Source organism: Crocodylus porosus, unplaced genomic scaffold, assembly GCF_001723895.1.
Source record: "Crocodylus porosus isolate Cpor-Errol unplaced genomic scaffold, CroPor_comp1, whole genome shotgun sequence".
In the NCBI taxonomy this organism is placed as follows: Eukaryota; Metazoa; Chordata; order Crocodylia; family Crocodylidae; genus Crocodylus; species Crocodylus porosus.
The window spans coordinates 71030414-71048746 of record NW_017728950.1 but is presented as its reverse complement, the minus strand read 5'-3'; the positions used below and the strand labels follow the sequence as shown (position 1 = coordinate 71048746).

At 40.5% G+C, this 18333-nt stretch overlaps 1 protein-coding gene across 1 annotated transcript in view; it reads left to right on the top strand.

The window, feature by feature from the left end:
- The window catches only part of RASEF (RAS and EF-hand domain containing), a 53827-nt gene that overhangs the window by 22248 nt on the left and 13246 nt on the right, over nt 1–18333 (top strand). The window contains exons 4-12 of the mRNA XM_019555390.1: nt 765–860; nt 2123–2200; nt 2812–2927; nt 4396–4464; nt 7493–7577; nt 9687–9778; nt 13390–13624; nt 14853–14990; nt 15102–15243. Coding sequence (XP_019410935.1) covers nt 765–860; nt 2123–2200; nt 2812–2927; nt 4396–4464; nt 7493–7577; nt 9687–9778; nt 13390–13624; nt 14853–14990; nt 15102–15243 — 1051 coding nt within the window. The remainder of the gene's footprint in view (nt 1–764; nt 861–2122; nt 2201–2811; nt 2928–4395; nt 4465–7492; nt 7578–9686; nt 9779–13389; nt 13625–14852; nt 14991–15101; nt 15244–18333) is intronic.

The window sequence follows — 18333 nt, the reverse complement described above, 5'->3', positions numbered from 1 at the left end:
CGGACTAGATGATCTACTCAGGTCCCTTCTGACCCTAGAAACTATGAAACCAGAAAATTTGGGATTTTCAACAGAGAATTTGCAGCTTTTAAACAGAGGAAACCAGGATCCCTGGTACTTTCTGTGCTTAGCCCATGAGTTTTCTTGAGAATTAATGTGTCATATATTCTGAGGGTGTATGAAGATGGATTGTTTATTCCTGTGCACCACAGGGCATTTGAAAAAAATTGAATCCCCCCAGATTGGGTCATATTTTCTTAACCATGAGAAACACCAGTAAATTAATCCAACTCTTTTCTCACATCTGCTAAACTTTTCATTTCTCCCAGTACTTTATAACTAATACTTTAGTGTTCACTTTCATGTCTACCTTAATCAAGAGAAAGGTGTCTGTTGACTTTGAGCACTGGAGAAACAAGATATGTATGTCTAAGATTAACAGTGTTAGAGCAGTGTTGTTACTGTGATAATCCAAGAATTGTGCAAGAGGCACAGACTTCTTAGAGTGAAATCTGTTATAACTGCATATTTGAGAGCTTCATCAGGTCTTCCATCAGACCTGATGAAGAATGGCTTGCATTTGAAAGCTTGTCTAACTCTGTTCCAACTATGTAGCTGGTCCAATAACAGATTTAACGCTAAGAAGTCCTTGTCTCTTGCATAAGGTTAACAGGGAATTGTTAGGCTTAGTAGTAACAAAATGTTTAAAACTTTGGAGGGTGAATTTTTAAAGAAAATGATTAACAAAATACTACATGTTACAGGAGAAACGAAAAGCAGAAGAAGCACTAAATGATCTGAAGTGCCAGTATGAAAGTGAAGTTGGTGATCTTCAGGTGGCAATAAAAAAACTTAAAAAGGTGGGTAGGCTCATGACCAGAATCTTCTAAATTGTGTAAGAGAGCCCGATCCAATGAGGTGCCTCACTGGAGGTAGCTAAAAGTTTTCTGCCTCATCTAGATTCTAGCCTAAAATTGATGCATTAATTTACCAAAGTAATGACATTAAGAAAATAGAAACCTCAGACCAGTTATGTTAAGTGCAAATTTGCTAGTCTTGAATTCATTCAGTGTAATTTACTGAAATACCTAGGTAAATGGCCCAGCTGCTAGCTAAGTAATGGGTTATGTCTGTCAGAAAACTGGTCTTGTGATTACCTACTGTCTCCTATGTTGGAAACAGTTCAATTAACTGTGTAGAAATATTTGTATTTTGTAGAATTATTGATAGAAAGGACCCAAAATCTGAATGTCTCATTTGGTCTCAGTCTCTGTGATGGAGCAACCTAACATCTCAGATCTGATGGCTCATTTGGAGGTTTTGAAGTCCAGATTTTAGTTTTGTGAGTGACCTTTGCTATACCTGTTCAAAAAGTATGTGGGTCTTTCAGTGATGTAAGCCCTGAATTTGAAATGAAGTCTTCATTTTCCTCCTTATTATTTTAAGCTAAATTTAAAATTTCATTCAGACTAATGGAAATTTCTTACGAAAAATAAGAGTATAATGCTTTTATATTAATGAGAATTGGTGCCAGATCAGGTATTGTATATATGTGGAACTCAATGGAGCTACAACTCTGGTTTCTTGGATTGCTAAATAACTATTAAAATTTAAAATTGCTAAAAATGTTACATTGCTAGGAATGTTACATGTGAAAAACTTTTCAAAAGAATTTCCCTGAAAATGAAATGATGCCAGAGGTATATTTGGTAGCCATGTTGGTCTGAGACAAAAAGAAATGCAAAACTCTAAAACTCTTGGTTCAGAGATGATACCTTTTATTAGACCAACTAAGATATCACAAAAAATATTTTTAGTGTAAAGAAAGATAAAGATAACTTGTTTTGTGATGTCTTAGTTGGTCTAATAAAAGGTATCATCTCTAGGGTTTTGCATTTTATGATGTCAGAGAAAATTTGGTGGGGACACTTCGTATGCATACAACTGGGAAACTTATGGAATCACAAATGCCTTTTAGGGCTGAAAAAGGTGTGTGAAGGCTTATTGTTATATAGGTGTAATCAGAATTACTCCTCTTGCCATATGTGGGCTTTGGATGAAACCTTTGAAGGGTCAGTCAAGAATATATCTTTAAATGTGCACGTTTTATTTGCTCTTTCAGCTAGAAGAACAATCTAAAAACATAAATCACAGAGATGATGTGGCTGAATTAAAAAAACGAATACATGATTTGTCATTGGTAAGAACTGCTTATAATTTACATGTCAAAGGAGCAGATTCATCCTGCATATTGTACTTTCTTCAGTAAAGACTTATTTATCCAGGTCTGTCCAGGTGTTAGAATATTTATGATAAGAGAGACCATTTTTGGTAAACTTTTTTAAAGGAGGGGGATAACTTGTTCTTGAAGGTACAATAAGTTATTCTAGAAATACTGTTTAAAAGCCATTTGAACTGTTACGATATCTTCTTTTTTGTAAGAAAAACTGAAAAATCTAAAATGAAATTGAATTCTTGGGTATTGGAACTTTGCCTATTCTGTGTTTTGTGATTATAGAGTGGTACTAGGTCCCTGAATCTCTGATGTTTAACTTTAAGCTCAAAGTAAAAGCAGCATTTCATCATTTGGGTCTTATACCCCAGATTTTGATCTGAGTCTTATTAAAAGGTTCACCTTTTTCAATAATCTTTATTTATAATTGGTAATTTTACCAGCAACCTCTTAATTATATTACTCTTTTATATCTTTACTGTTTATCTGCTTCAGATATTTTTATGAATTATTTTTGGAAAACTATTGTATTACTAGAACAACTGTGTTGAATAAGCTTCTTTTTGTGGATTCTTTAGGAAAATCAGAAACTTAAGAAAAATCTTTTAGAAGCACAGACAAATATAGCTTTTCTTCAGAGTGAATTAGATGCTTTGAAAAGTGAATATGCAGATCAAAGTTTGAGCTCAGAGAGGTAAGATACTTTACATTATATTATGTTTTTTATTCAGGCAAAAATAAGAATTTTGGTGTATATATTTAATTGGTACCTCTTCTATGTTCCTAGATGACCATAACTGACAAGTATATGGACAGTCTATCAGTTTTAACATGTCTATTATTCACTTAGTAATCTAGAATGAAAGAGTAAGCATTAGCCCTGATCTGAAGCCTTGAAAAATCAAGGCTATTTTTAAAAAAAATATCTGCTCTGGAACATTTAATAAGAAATGGGAGTTAGGGTTCAATTATATGCTTTCTGATTGGAGAGATGTAATTGTCCATCTACTCCTTGTTGCCAGAATCCTTAGCATATTTACATTGGTGTACTAGTAATTTATTCCCTAGTCTTGTAAATGATTTTGCTAGGGCATGTTTCAGTGCCTGGTCAAAGCTCCATTGAAGGCAGTGGGGCACTTATACACATACCCAATGCCTGCTGCAATACATTTTAATTAACACGCATCAGAGCAGACTTGATTAATTGAGTCTGCTGGAACATGCTAATTAGGGGTGCTTTAACTAAAGCTCGTCAAATGAGCTTCAGTTAAATCACCCCCACTGCCATTTTGAAGCACAGGATGCTGAATACATGGGACGCTGCCGGCACTTTAAATAGGTGCTGTAATTAAAGCACCCCCCCACTACCACATGTGTAAACATGCCCTAGATTTCTGACCTCAATGCAAGATTGTATCTACATACTATCAACTGTAGGCTTGGTTCTCTTAGCCTTCATAGTAGTACAGAGTACTCACACTGATGTTAAATTCTTGTGCTAAACCCTTGTGTAAATCATTTGCTAAATTAAATGTATTTTTTATATGTAGGAATCATAGATTCATAGCTGTAGGGTCAGAAGGGACCTTGTAGATCTTCTAGTCCAAAGAAGTTTTCAAAAATCTGTATTTTTAAACATTTTCTGGTACGTAGAACTGTGACTGCTCACATTTTCTTGTTTTCAGCTACTGAAATATATTTGAAAGATGTCAGTGACATCAAATATTTTCTAATCCTACTCGAGCATTTTAGCAATTCCTACAGATCCCATAAGCACATTAAGTCACCAGAAGGAGGGCAGCAGTCCATGTGACTGAATGGGATGGGAAACATCCCAAGACTACATCTACTGTGACATACTGAATGTTTGAGACCCATTGTTTGTGTTGGTATCAAATGATTACAATATATTTAAGACAAACACATTTTAAATATTAATAAAGAAAGCAAAGTACTGTATTAAGGAATCGAGTAACATAAACACTCAAACTGATTTTTTTTTTTTTTTTTCCCCGCCCCCCCGCTTTAAAAATTTTAAAAAGAATTTTCCAATTTGACTTTGATTCAGAATCATAGTTACGGTTAAACTTTACTTTCTGTAAGGGGTAAAAGCTGTAAAAATGACTCACTGTAAGTAAACAACTATATGTTATATTTTGCAGAGATTTGGAAATTATCCAAGAATACACTGAAGATAGAGAGAACCTGGAAAGACAAATTGAAATACTTCAGTAAGTTGCTAATAACTCACACATCCTTACACTACGACACCTTTTGTCTAATAAACACATTTTGTCTAGTTGCATGGAAATCTGTGATAGGAATGAGAAAACAAAATATTACCAAGGTCAGTGTTCAGTGCCATCCAGACTAGTCCAGTAGACCTCACTCCACTGGCTATACCATGTTAAATTAGGCTTGGGTTTCCAGAATATTGCCTATGACACTAGTGCAGATGACCTCATACCAATTGTTCTTGCTATGCCATTTGAATTTTGTAGGCCTCCATAAGTTTCCTGTTTTTTTCTTTTCCTTTCATAAATGGCAAATATATAGCCCATCTCAGATCATTACTTCACAACTTAAATTCTGGAGGCCCAAATGTATTTGACTTAACACTGCTTGTTTGATTCTATTTTTTAACCACAACATAATTGTACATCGGGTTAGTTTTACACAGAATGGTATCTGGCAGATTATCTACAATATTTTTGTTGAGGCATCCTACAGTTCCATCTGTGATTTTTCATTTTTTTCTTTTACTGCTGTTGAGCAGAAGCATACTAGCTCATATTGTCATTGATTTTTTTTTTAAACACAATTCCTTTTTACTTAAATGGCCTAAAGATATTAAACATTTATCTACCAAAACAGCCAGCTTCTTTAGTTCCGCATGCGAGTCAGTGTATGTCTTGCACATCTCATGTTTTGTGGGGTTTTGTTCTTAGCTTCATTGACTCTCATTCCTTTATGACAAGGAATAAGATCCTGTACTCATGTTAGTCTAAATGTCATCACTTGGCTCATTGGCTTAACAAGCAGGGGGGCAGGTTGCACTGTGATGGTTCCAGAGGTGGGGGAGCTGGCAAGCCAGTGCATGCAGCCACAACCTGGCGTGCCCCATGCTTGCTCTGGACTTGCACACCCAGGCTCAGCAGTGGCAGCAGCGGTGGCATCTGAGCAGAAACTGTTGCTCAGCATAGGGGGAAAAGTGGCTCCTCCCCCTCACCACTGCTGGGCCCTTTCTGCTGCGGTTGTCTGGAGCCTGCTCTGTGCCAGGCTGCCCCATATCTCTGCTGCTGTTACTGCCATATCTGGACTGCTCAGTGGGGCAGCGGTGGCAATGCAGAGCAGCCACAGGGCAGCCTGGGTGATGGTAATGGTGGTGGGGATACAGGGCAGCTTGGTGCGGCACGGGCTCTGGGCAGATACAGCAGAAAGGGCCTGGCAGTGGCGAGTGGGAGAGGCTGCTTTTCTTCCACATTGAGCAACAGTTTCTGATCAGCAGCTGCCGCTGCTGCTGCTGCTGCTCAGCCTGAACAGGTGAGTCTGGAGCAGGCATGGGGCACACCAGGTTGGGGCTGTGCATGCAGGTCCCCACCAGTACTGTGGAGCTAGGGTCAACAGCAGTGGCAGCCAGAAGGAGCTGCCTAGAAAGGCAGTCCAGCTGCAGAGCCACCCCAGCCCTGCTACATTGCCAGGGGATGGCAGGACGTGCCACGGGTGTGTGGTGCAGAGCAGGTACAGGGTGGGCTGGGGTTTCAGCTGCGCACATGGGTTCTGGCTGATCTGCTCCCATGGGGGTGGGTATGGAGCAGGCATGGGACAGGGCTGGGGCTGCATGCTGTTGCTGGTGGTGGGGAGCCACAGCAGGATACGTGAGTTCCAGGTTGTTGTGTGGCAGAGGCGGGTGCTGACCGGTTTATGTGGGGCATGCATGGGAGGGTCCCATGCATACCCCACCATACCCACAAACCCTCCCCTGCAAACCCCACAACTACACCCACCCCCCCATGCAATTGCACACCCCACAAACACTGCACCCACCCACACCTTCTCCCACACTGTCCCACACACACACCCATGTGCCTCTGGTGGGTACCCCACTCACTGCTATGTTACATAACTCACCACACACACCTACACACCCCACAGCCTCCCACAAATCCCGTACCAAACCACACATCCCCCACAAACCCCCCATACTCACCCACCCATATCCACAAATACCTCCACACCCTCCCTGACACCCCACTTACACACACATATACTTGCACCCCCTACATCTCACCCCTGCACACATCCTATACTCACCCACCAGTGCCTTCCCACACCCTGCACCCCCTCGCAATATACAAGAGTAAGACTTCATTTTGAGTTCTTATGCAATCACCTCTATATAAATGGTGCAAACACGTATCAAGACTAAAATATTTAAAAAAATTAAAATAAAATATATTACTGTGGATTTTTGATTTTTTTAGTATATAACTTTTCTTTCTGGTTCCAACATGGCAAAACCCCTTCACAAAAGGAGTACTTCTAGTGGCAAAGGTCAAGGGTTAAGGGGCAGAACTTCAGGTCCTAACACGGTGACCAGGGGGCAAGTGCCTGTTAAGGGGTGGGGCCACCCTTGCAGCTGTTGGTAGCTCACCAAAACTCATTAAGCAGCCCTCCAGCCAAAATAATTTTCCACCCCTCTTCTAAGGTCTACACTACAAGAGTTCTCTTCTGTTAAGAGCTCTGTACAAAAATTTCACTTAAAAAATCCAACTAGTTGTCATACATGGAAATGGGTAAAACATGATATCACGATACCTAGAAAAATAGAAGACTCTAACTGTTCCTTAATTTATCATGTTATTTAATACATGCCCAGCTCGCATATTGACAAATTAGAGAAGGGTCAAGGGTCAAAACTAGGGAATGTACAAGTGTTTCTTCCTATTAAAGTAAGGGACCATAAAAGCAGCTTAATAAAATCCCATACTGTGGCCCCATGGAAATGCTGGGGCCACAGAAATATGGTCACTTTCATTTACATGATGCAGATTCATTTGCTTGTGTACAATAACAACTTCTAGACTACTGCTAGTTCTTTGTTTTAGTTTCTTTTTTTAAAAAAACAAAAAACATTATGATTCCATTATATGGAAGCTGGATATGACAAAATAGAACTAGCAAAACCATTTAGAATTTTCTTTAACTTATCCTATTACAGTTTTGTATGAAGACTACTTTTCCCTGTTTGATTTTTAGATTAGCTAACAGAAAATTACATGACAGCAATGATGGCTTAAGGAGTGCACTAGAAAACAGTTTCAGCAAGCACAACAGAGCACTGGTATGTGGTATAATTTTCTAATGTTACAGAAATTATGTAATGGATTGTTAAAGAATAATTATATAATAATATTATAGAAATCATATAATCCCTGTGTAACTTCAGAAACCTCCAGTTGCTTCAGTTGACAATAGATTTTGGCTCAGTGCCTTCTGATGTGGCCTGTTCTTTTCTGTATATCCCAAATGTGTATATAGTGTATAAACCAAAATTTGAAAAGAATCTTAAGTTTCCTTTGTCCTAAAATTAATATATTCACATTGGAACTTTCTGATACTCTTTTGTCCAAAACAAATTGCCAAAGGTTTCCCACAACATGAATGGTAGTTTTCCCATTTCTCTTTATTGAACATGTTTAGAACTTTCACAGTATTTCACTGAAATGCAAGGAAAATTGAAATATTAGGCTGAGCCTTGAGGCTCACTCTCTTGCCATTTATTACTTTGCACAGACAGCCCATGTAGTTACAAGGACCTCTGTCGGATCTTCTCTAAGATACCAGATGCACTGCAATTGCCAAAGTTGTAGCAATAGTAAAGTTAAATGTGTGTATATAGGAGGGAAGGGACCCCCCCCACCCCCAGCAGTTTGTCACTTTTGCTAGATTGGAAAAAGAAAATCCCTTCAGATGCCAAAGTTGGTAATCAGCCTAGTCCTTGGCATGATCAAAGGGGTGGGAAGATTGCAGTCAAATTAAGGCATACACAGTTGTTTGCTGCCTGGGCAGGATAGTCATATTGACATGCCCTTCCCTTCAGGGCTAGATAGAAGCCTATCATCTGGTCCCAGTCCCAGCCCCATCTAATGGCAGTAACAGTATAAAGTACTGGATGCTAGGGTCTTTGCCCAAATTCAATATACTCCACAGGTGCCTTGTAGCATAAAGAAAGGGGGATGGGTATTAAAGAAGAGCAGAGCAGCAGCCCCAACACAATGAAAGCCAGGAGGAGGGAGAAGAAAGGAAAGAAAACAAGGTGTGTATGAAAGACTCTCACCTGCTCCCAGTTTGGATATCTTTCCCTGCTACCAGCTGGTGTCTCCACTACAGGTTTCCCTTGCTTTATCCTGTACATGCATTCCTGGAAAATGGCACATAACTCCAATTTACATAAAGGGAACCCACTTCGCAATGTAACAAATAGGGATATGTTCCAAGACTTCAACTGTACTGATCCTGAGACCCATTTCTACCACTTTTACAAGGCAATTATGGTACTCGCCAACAGCAGGCAGTACAAACAAGCACAGGGCACTGTCATAATAGGGATGGCAACTACAGAAACATGTGTTGCAGAAAACAAGCGAGGAACACAGATCCACACGAGCCTATATTTTGGTTCATGTCACTCCCACAATCCATCACACAAAGCAACCGACTGTGGGCTTCCACCACACCGATTGTATAATAGTGAATTTACTTTGCATGTAACGAGTTTCTGGTATAAAAAGGGTCATTGCATAAGAGCAAATTCACACATACAGAACCCACATAAAACAAGGGAAGCTTGTATACTCAATTCCATCAAAGCCATGTGCTGGCTGGCAAAATGAACATTTGTAGTAGCACAGATATTGAGTGATTAAACTTTGTTATGAAAAATTCTCCTTACGTTTATACATGGAAATTTATAACTTGAGAGTATTTAAATGATATTGACCATTTCCTTTCTCACCTCAACCATCTTCATGCTCTAAGAAATGCTTATTCCAAAACGATGAGAGAAATATTTTGCCATTCCTTGAACTACTTTTCTAAAACAGTGTGTTATAGTTCATGGGATAGTGCCACTTAGGCAGGTGGCACTGTAGTAGTCACCAGCTCCTATGTGGACAAAAAAAATCTCATTATTTTATTGCTGGTGAATGAGGAGCAACAAATCCAAACCTTGACCCATGTGGAAATAGTTTAAATATTATGCTTAATGTCCCTGTTGATACCCAGTTATGTTTTAAAGAATGACATTTATTTGAAAAGAAAAATAGCATATGCATAATTAACATACAGCAGTCTTATAGGGATTATATTCCCCTATTTAACAAACCCCTCTCACCAAGGTTGCATAAGAAAACAGTTTCTTACAGATCTTTCTATATATGTTTTATTTCAGCGGTTTGCAAACACCTCCCCAGGGGGTACGATTTCTAGAAGCAGTCCTAAATGTAATGGTGGCCAGTCTCCACAGAACCCACAGTATGACAGGTAGGCCATCTTGTTTTTACCCAAATTATAGCTTCAAAAAATGTTGGACTATTATTGCATGCATCTAAGGAGAGCTAAACAACTAATGCAAAATAATAGAATAAAAACCCTGTGTTACGCTAACAATGCTAACAAAATAAATTGAGCAAATTCAGTCGTCATTATCCTCAAGTGAAACAAGCTTTTACCAAAATGAATCCATAAAATCTAAATCTATTCAGTATCATTATTGTTTTTGCTGTGTCTTGGTAAGGCAAACCTTCCTATGCTGAAAGCAGATGCAGCATATTCTTTCACATTGGACTTGCTGTAGATTTTGCAACAGGTGCTGTAGATTTTGCAATATAACTCATCTGAACATTAGATTTTCTGAGTTTAGGAGAGGAAGGAATTAAGTCTATTTTAAGACTGATAAGGACATCTTTCTCTGAGAAGATATTTTCTAATATCTTTTATTCTGTCCCATCTAGTGCATTGTATTTGAAGTAGAAAAATGGGCCACCAGAAGTAAATGTGTGTGCCAGGATAAAGCTTGTTTCTACCAGGCAGGACCAGGGAGTACAGTGCTTCAGTCATACCCCTCTTTGATTCCTGCTTCACCACAAGTTTAAAACAAACTGCCTGGCAATGGCAGCAGTGAGGGAGTTATTTGACTACATGCCGCCTCATAACCTACCTGATTCCTTCATTCCACAGGTGTTAATGATACTTTGTCTTTTTAAAAATGGTCTTAATGGGCATTTATACACATTCTCCAGGAGAGGATGGAGGCGGGGTGCTTTAATTAGCATTGATCTGAGAGCCAATTTAATAAATGCGCCTGGAGCATCTCATATATCAGTGTCCCTGCGCTGAAAAATGGTGGTGGGGACACTTTAACTGAAGCTCGAGCTTTAATTAAAACAATTAGACGAATTTTAGTTAAAGTACCCCTGCTGCTGTTTTTCAGCATGGGGATGCTGATGCACTGATTCTGCTGGACTGCAGTCATTACCAAGCTCCTGCAGGCTTGATTAATTGGGTCTTCTCAATTACGCGTGTTGGGGCAGCTTCGCCGCTCATGCTTAGGTGCCCAATGTTCCACTAATCAAGTTCTTCTTTCTTCTGCAATTTTTCTGCCTGTTAGTTGCTACTGGTATGAAGTTCCTAGTGCAGACTGTTTTTAAGTCTAACTAAAAACACTAACACAGGTGTGGAAACATTTAACATAGGTAAACTTTTAAAATCTGTTCTGGAAATAACTTTCAGTGAAACATTGGATGCACTGCCAAGGAGCTCAAGACAGGTAGATATTGTTTTTGTCTTGTACATTTCTTTTGCAGTAATCTAAATATAATTCTACTGATTACAGGACTAAAGAAACAAAATCTTTTGATTTATTTTTGCCTGGATAGTTGTGGGGGTTTTTTTTAACACATAATGTCTGATATAGCAAATTACACATTGTAATAAAGTTATATTTGTTTTTGCTTCAGTCTTAAACTGAACACTGTAGCTGAGGCTCCTAGCATATTAGTACAGCTTCTAGTTTCTTTTTACCTGAAGAAAAATGTGTTGTCATCACACCAGTCTCACCCTCTTCCCCCCCTCTCTTCCCCCTGCTTTTCAAAATCCTATATCTGCCCCTGCTACTAAGTATAAATTAGCAGTATCCAGGTACAAAGAGAGAAAGATCAAGATGAACTTTCAGTTTTACTTCAGGACTTTGTCAGTCAGTTGAATAATCAGAAATCCTAGTTTAGATTCTAACCTTGGTTTTAAATGTATATTACATTTATATAAGTAATTGCATTCTTTATTTTCTATCAGTGTAGCACTTCATAGGCTAAATTGCCTTAAAAATGTGTGGAATTCCCAGCACTGAATCCATGCTTCAATGACTTTGAAAATTGACTAATATAGTCTTTTATTTCAGGGTATGCCCAATCACCTTAACTTTATTACAGTATTCTCCCTTTTTTCATATGTCAGTTATTTGCTATAGGCTAGAGAGTGTATGAATATAAATAGCTTGAGTACTGTTCTATTCCAAAACTAAGATTGTGTTCATTTATATGAATGCTCGTTACCTTGGAAGCATGGAAATAGAAAATTTTGAATATTGTTGCAACAAAAAAATACTTTCTGTAACATTGCTGGTTGGCCAGTAGTGGATGGAAGTTATATTAGAGTTCACAATAGTCTCAAAACCCCACAAATCCCAAGGAATAGACACTCCAGGCCCACAGAAGCTATCTTGCTATTCTGAACGGTGTTTGGAGTGCTCAGGTCCATTGCTAATACAAGTTTACAAAGAACAGTGCTGCTGTTGTTTGTCAATTATAACCAGACTGCTCCATCTCTACTCTCATAGGATAAAGCAAGGTTGACTGCTTTTCTTGCTTTACTACTTCCACATTGTCAGACCAGGCCTCTCTTGGTCTGCTGTCTGGTACCATGTAGACCAGTACAGCCTGTTCCATGGTTGGATTGTTGGCGACTAAATTGGAGTCCCCACCTGACTAGCCCAGGTGAGGAGGGTGTGTGGACACCCAGCAGGAAAAAAAGACCTGTCAAAGGGTGGGTGGGTTCTCTGAGAGTCAGTGGCTATCTGTACCTGGAGAGAGGGTGGGTGCCGCCAGGTCACTTTGCCTGAAGAATCACCTGTGATGCAAAGTAGCTCATCTAACTTCACACAGAGTGGAGGAGGGTTGTTATGGTAGCTAAGATGCGCCAATAGTCGCATCTTGAGACTGACTTGACACTACTTTCAGGCATTTTCAGGTAGTTTGATTTGTGCCAGTTAGTTCCTTGCTATAGAGGGGAAGGATAGAAGCTACAGACCATAACACCTTATTTTTAGATTGTCTCCTTCTCCCTCTCCATCTCTCTTTTCCTGTTCCCTTGTTGTGCAAATGAATTTTAAATGTACCTACAGTAAGTGCCTCTCTTATAGTGTAACACTGCTGCCACTGGCATTTGGTTAAACATGCTGTTTTTGACTATGGCACTGAAAACAAAAATGGCTTTGGAACGGAGAAAAACTGTCAAGCTTGTACTTTCCTAAAACTGCAGTGTTCTATAAAGGCCATTTCATTGTAATCAAACAAGTTTCTCTCATTTCTACTCCTCCTGTTTCTGAGCTTGTGATTTCTGCTGTCCTGCTTTTTTTTTTTTTTTTTTTTTTTTGTATTCATAATTATTATTTATTGACCTTGCACACATCTGGGAGATAAAGCCTAGATATATCTATTTACATCAGATACAAGTATACGGAAGTTAAGTTATTTTCTACATCAAGGAAGGGGCTAATGTTTATTAAACCATCAGTACTATATAGATGTTTTCTCCCTTTAATATTTTCCATGTTGTAATGTTTAAGGAGTTTTTTAAAGATCTGTTTTTTTAATTATGACTAAAATGATGTACCAGACCCAGAATGTATAGGCATTATGGTGACAATTTTTACATGCTATCAGATATCTTTTCACTGAAAATTAAAAAATAGTGGACAGTGGAATCTGTTTTAATGTGTAGTTGACATTTGTCATGTTCACCATTCCAATATGTCTTTGTTTTGCTAGGGAATGCCATCTCAAAATAATGCATGTCTTCCCTATTTTTGTCATCAGATCATCTCATTCTTCCTACATGGATGAGGATTATGACTCTTTAGCCCTTTGTGACCCTATGCAGAGGATAAACTGTGAGGTTGACAGCTTACCTGAGAGCTGGTTTGACAGTGGTTTGTCTACCTTGAGAGACTCAAATGAGTATGATTCAGAAGTGGAATACAGGCATCAAAGGAATTTTCAAAGGTCACAGTGCACACAGGACGGCTTTGGTGGTGATGCTTCTGATACAGATGTAAGCTTCAGACTTATTGTATTTCTGAGACCTTTGGTTGGCAGCAAAATTAGCGTCTTTTTGTAAAGTGAAATCAATTTTTGTACCTAGGTCAGAAGAAGCTGCGTTGTCTTTTTCTGGGTTACAAGCATTAAAATAGAATTTTCAAGAATTTTTTTTGTTCAGTGCTTTTTTAGTGACTTTTGTGTTTTTATTTATGAGGTGATTTTTTTATTTTTAAAGTTAATTTAATTTTCTGTTTTTTCACATTGTTTTGGTATGCTAAATGTTTTATTACTGAAACCTTTTGCTTTGTTACGTTTGGAAAACAAATGGATGTTACAGTGTTGTTTTTATGAGTACTGGGCATTGGGCAGTGATTGTTTCTGAAAGCATTATTTTGGAGAAAAGATCACGGATACCTGAGAAGTATGGAGGCAGAAAATAGGTTTTAGGCCTATCTCCAGTATCAACAACATCTTTTACCAGGTGACTTCTCAAACGTTAGAGGTATATGGGAACTGCTTTGAAGTTGACAAGTGTTCTATTTGTCCAATTTGTCCTGCAGCAGGTGGGTGTTGTCCCCTTGAATTCTGGGATGGATATCTGCAGCAGCAAATGCTGGCTCCTATGAGATAGGGTCAGAAAAAAATTCTGACAGTATTTTCTTCACTGGGAATTGCCAGTTTGCTAATAGTGAAATATCCTGGGGAGATGGCTCCGTTTCAACAGTGTACAGATGAAATGCCCTTTACCAGGCAGGCTCTTATCAGAAACCTGCCTGGCTTCTGACCCAGCTTCTTTTTAGACAGGTCTACCAGGACTTTCAGAGATCTCTGTTCCTACACCACAGCACCACAGACTCCGGGGCTTCCAGGGTCTGTAGTTCCATTCTCTTTTGCAGAGAACATAATAATTTTTGTTTCAAATAAAGATGAACCAAATCTTACTACATAAACAAGTGCTATGAAGAAGAATTCTGTTTCTCTTTTCAGCTCTTGCAGCTACTATAATTAAGAGTTTAGACAAATACATTTTGCGGGCTATAAAACTAAAGATTACCATTCACGTTGTTTTCTTGAATACGAATCATATAACCAACAATCAGCTACAGAGTGGTGCAGATCCATTTTGTCCCATCTTCATTTCAAATAATTTTTTAAATATAGCCTTTTCACCTTCCCTTCCAGAAAGATTTTTTTAAAAATTTAAATGCAACAAAAAGTGTAATATTTTCTCGAACTTTCAGGTACCAGAGATTAGAGACGAAGAAGCTTATAGTTCTGACAACGGCAGTTCAGTACTAGACTGGAAACCTTCACTAACAGACAACCGGAGCAGTTCTGTTGCATCAACAAGGAAATGTATTTCTGCCCTCTCTCCTCAGGTAACCAACCCAGAATAATTTCTTAACTTGATATTCAGAAATATATGCCAAGATTTTTTTCCCTCCTTACTCTTAATAATATAAAGTTTGGTGTGTTCATTTTGTTTTTAGTCAACAGATTGTAACCTGAAATACCCCAAGTCTGAGAAGGCTTACAAGATAGTTCTTGCTGGAGATGCAGCAGTAGGAAAATCCAGTTTCCTTATGAGACTTTGTAAGAATGAATTTCGAGGAAACACCAGCGCCACCCTGGGTATGTTTCTTGTACACTTTCTGCACTGAACAGGTGGAGTACTTGACAGGTGGAGTACTTGTAAAAGAAAATATGATTTTTTACCTCCCTTTATTTATTAAATGGATGCAAGCATACATTTTCCTTGAAATCAGAATGCAGGCTGTATTCTTTTTTATGTGCATGCATGACATTTACCTGCAGCAGGATGGTGCTGTTCTGTAGAATGGGAAATTAATTTCCAAACCCAGATGGAAGGTCCATGGTGCTTGTTTATTGTAGAAGCAAACTCTGTGTCATTGTTCCTGGAGGATTTGGCCATTATGGGTGTGTGTAGACAAAACAGGGGCCCTAAATTGAAGCAGTGGGTTTTAAAAAGCACTACTTCAGTTTAGGACTAATTAAACCCCTGTGTTGTGCACACATCCTGCAGACTTACCTGCTGCTCTGGCGGGGAGGGAAGGGCGAGCTGCCACTGGGCGGAGTGGTCCCTGAGCTGCATCAGGGGGCTGGTGCTTCCTTCCCTGGCAGTGGCGGGCACCTGGCTCAGGTGGTCCCAGGGGGCCCCAACATGTAGAGGGAGGCACTGGGCCCCAACATGGCTCAGGTAGGCAGGTAGGCTCTGGGAGGAGGAGCGGAGGGGAGATCAGGCTCACTGCTTTTCTTGGTCAGTCTGCTTTTCCAGGCTGCTGTCAGGCTGCCTGCAGGGCTTCTTACAGAGCTGTGGAGCTCCACGGAGCCTGGGGCTTTGCTCCGTGGCTGTAGGAGCAGCAAACTAAAACTCTCAAAGGAGTTCTAGTTTGCTGCGCTCCAAGTCATTTAAGGTACATTATGCCACCAAATTTGCTACAGCGGCTGGAATTAATGCGCAATATGCTGCCGAGATGTGCAAACACCGACACCATTCAAGTGGTGCAAAAGCATTTAGCCTGCTTTTAAAGTGTTGTGCACACACACCTCTTGTTTTGTCTACACATGGCCTATATGGGATTTTGATTGGATGATCCTCTGTTATTTTATCAGCACACCAAGGATGCAAGGGCTAGAGGCTACTCAGAGTATTCACAGAGTGAGTCTAGGCTGTGATTCTGTTGTGGCTCCAGTGGCATGTGGACTAGTTTTAAACTTGTTCATACAGGTGTCAGTAGGAGTCTTACATGCAGTTCCGTTGTGTATTTACTGTGCCTCACAAGGGGGTTTTGCAGCCTGCAGTGACTCCTATGCTGCTGTGGCAGGGTGCTACTGCTAGCTAATTTGAACGTACGGGCCACATACATGATTGTGCTGCCATCATGATAGGGACTGTGGTATATACATATCCTTAAATTGTCTCCTCTACTGTTCTGTGGAGCCGTTGGTAAAAAATGCTTTTCATGGCTTCCAAGGGTTTTCTTGGAAGACCTATTATTCTGTGCCCCAAGAAGATCTCTTCAAGTGGATGGCCTGTTTCTGAGCAGTAAGAATTGATTACAACTCTCTGGGATTGTCATCTAAGCCAATTGTCCACGCACCTTACTGCAGACTGGTCCAGCCCTGTACCCTTGAGTTTGGTTGAGAGAATCAGGCTCCTGAGCCATTGGACAAAGTCTGACCCAACAATGCCCTGGTCCCACCAGAGCCCTTGTGCTTCTCTGGGAAGCCAGCCCCCGGGTTGCAATGCAGCTGGCCAAGGCCCCAGCCCAGAGCCTGCCCATCAGCTCAACCATCCACCCACCCTGAAAGCTAAGCCTGCAAAAGGTGCGGTGCTCCTGGCAAGGGGCAGCGCCAGCCTTATCTTGGTGGGGGGCTGGGTCAGGGCTGGGCTAAGAACAGGTGGGAGTCAGGCAGGCTCAGCTGCAAGCCCTGCTGCAAGCAGCCTAGGCTCTGTGGTTGGTAGCAGCTACCAGAACCTGGGCTGGCTGCAGCTGGGAGGCTGCAAACAGCTGCTCCAGGCTCTGGCATCAGCTCCATACCAGCAGGTGCACGCACTCCTCAGAGCGGATGGTGGGGATAGGGCCTGAGGCAGCACAGCTCTCCCGTAGTCCACCCTTGAGGTGCACGTGCAGTTGCCACCAGCATGGAGCTGATGCTGGGGCTGTGGAGCCCAGCGCAGCTGGTTGCAGCCTGCCCGCTGCCTGCTGCAGATGCCCCAGACCGGCTAGAAACAGCTGTACTGGGCTCCAGAGCCCAGTCATCAGCAATATATTGGCAGCAGGGAAGAGGCTGGGGTCACACTGTCTGAGGTCCCTCCCACACCATCCGCTCTGAGGAGTGCGTGCACCTGCTGGTATAGAGCTGATGCCGGAGCAGATGTTTGCAGCCAGCTGGCCTAGGCTCTGGATAGCTGCTGCCTACCATGGAGCCCGGTCTGCTTGCAGCAGGGCTTGCAGCTTCTCAGCCTCCTGCTGGGAGCAGCCTGGGCTTTGTGGCTGGCAGCAGCTGTCTAGAGCCCAGGCTGGCAGTGGTGTGCTGAGCAAAATGGCCTCGCGTGCTGAGCTTGGCACACGTGCCAGGGATTACTGACCCCGATGTAGGATGTAAAGCTTATTGATAGGAATTTCCTGATGGGCTTGGGAAAATGAACCACTTCATGGATGTAGACACTGAACTATTGAAGAATATGGAGATTGAACACGTTATGCAAAAAGAATGGGGCCTTCAGCATCAGGATCTTGGATTTGCCTACAAAATCCTTTGTTTGTTTCCTAGTGCTGTTATTCTTCTCCTGTCTTTATGTTCCCATTATCTCCTGTGTTTGTATTCCCTCTTGTTCCTCGCTTCTTTAAATTGTTAAAACTGGGATCAGCATTGATTCAAATAAGACTGAAGGGATTTTAGCAAGCATAAAATCTCAACATTCTTATATATATATATTCTTGCACCTATGAACTAGTGAGATTTTTCCATTGAGCCTAAAGCTAAAATTCTTTTATTCTAGCTCGGTCATTTGTGTGTGTGTTTTGGGTGTCAAAGGGGTGTTGTTTATTTGTTGTTTTGATTTTCTGTAAGTTATTTTGTTTTGCCTTCTTTGCTCCCTTGTTGTTTGAAATGAGATCTACTGTGCACAACATTTTCTTTCCTTCCATAAAATGCTTTTATGATATAGCACAAGGGGAGCATTTAGATTCTCAA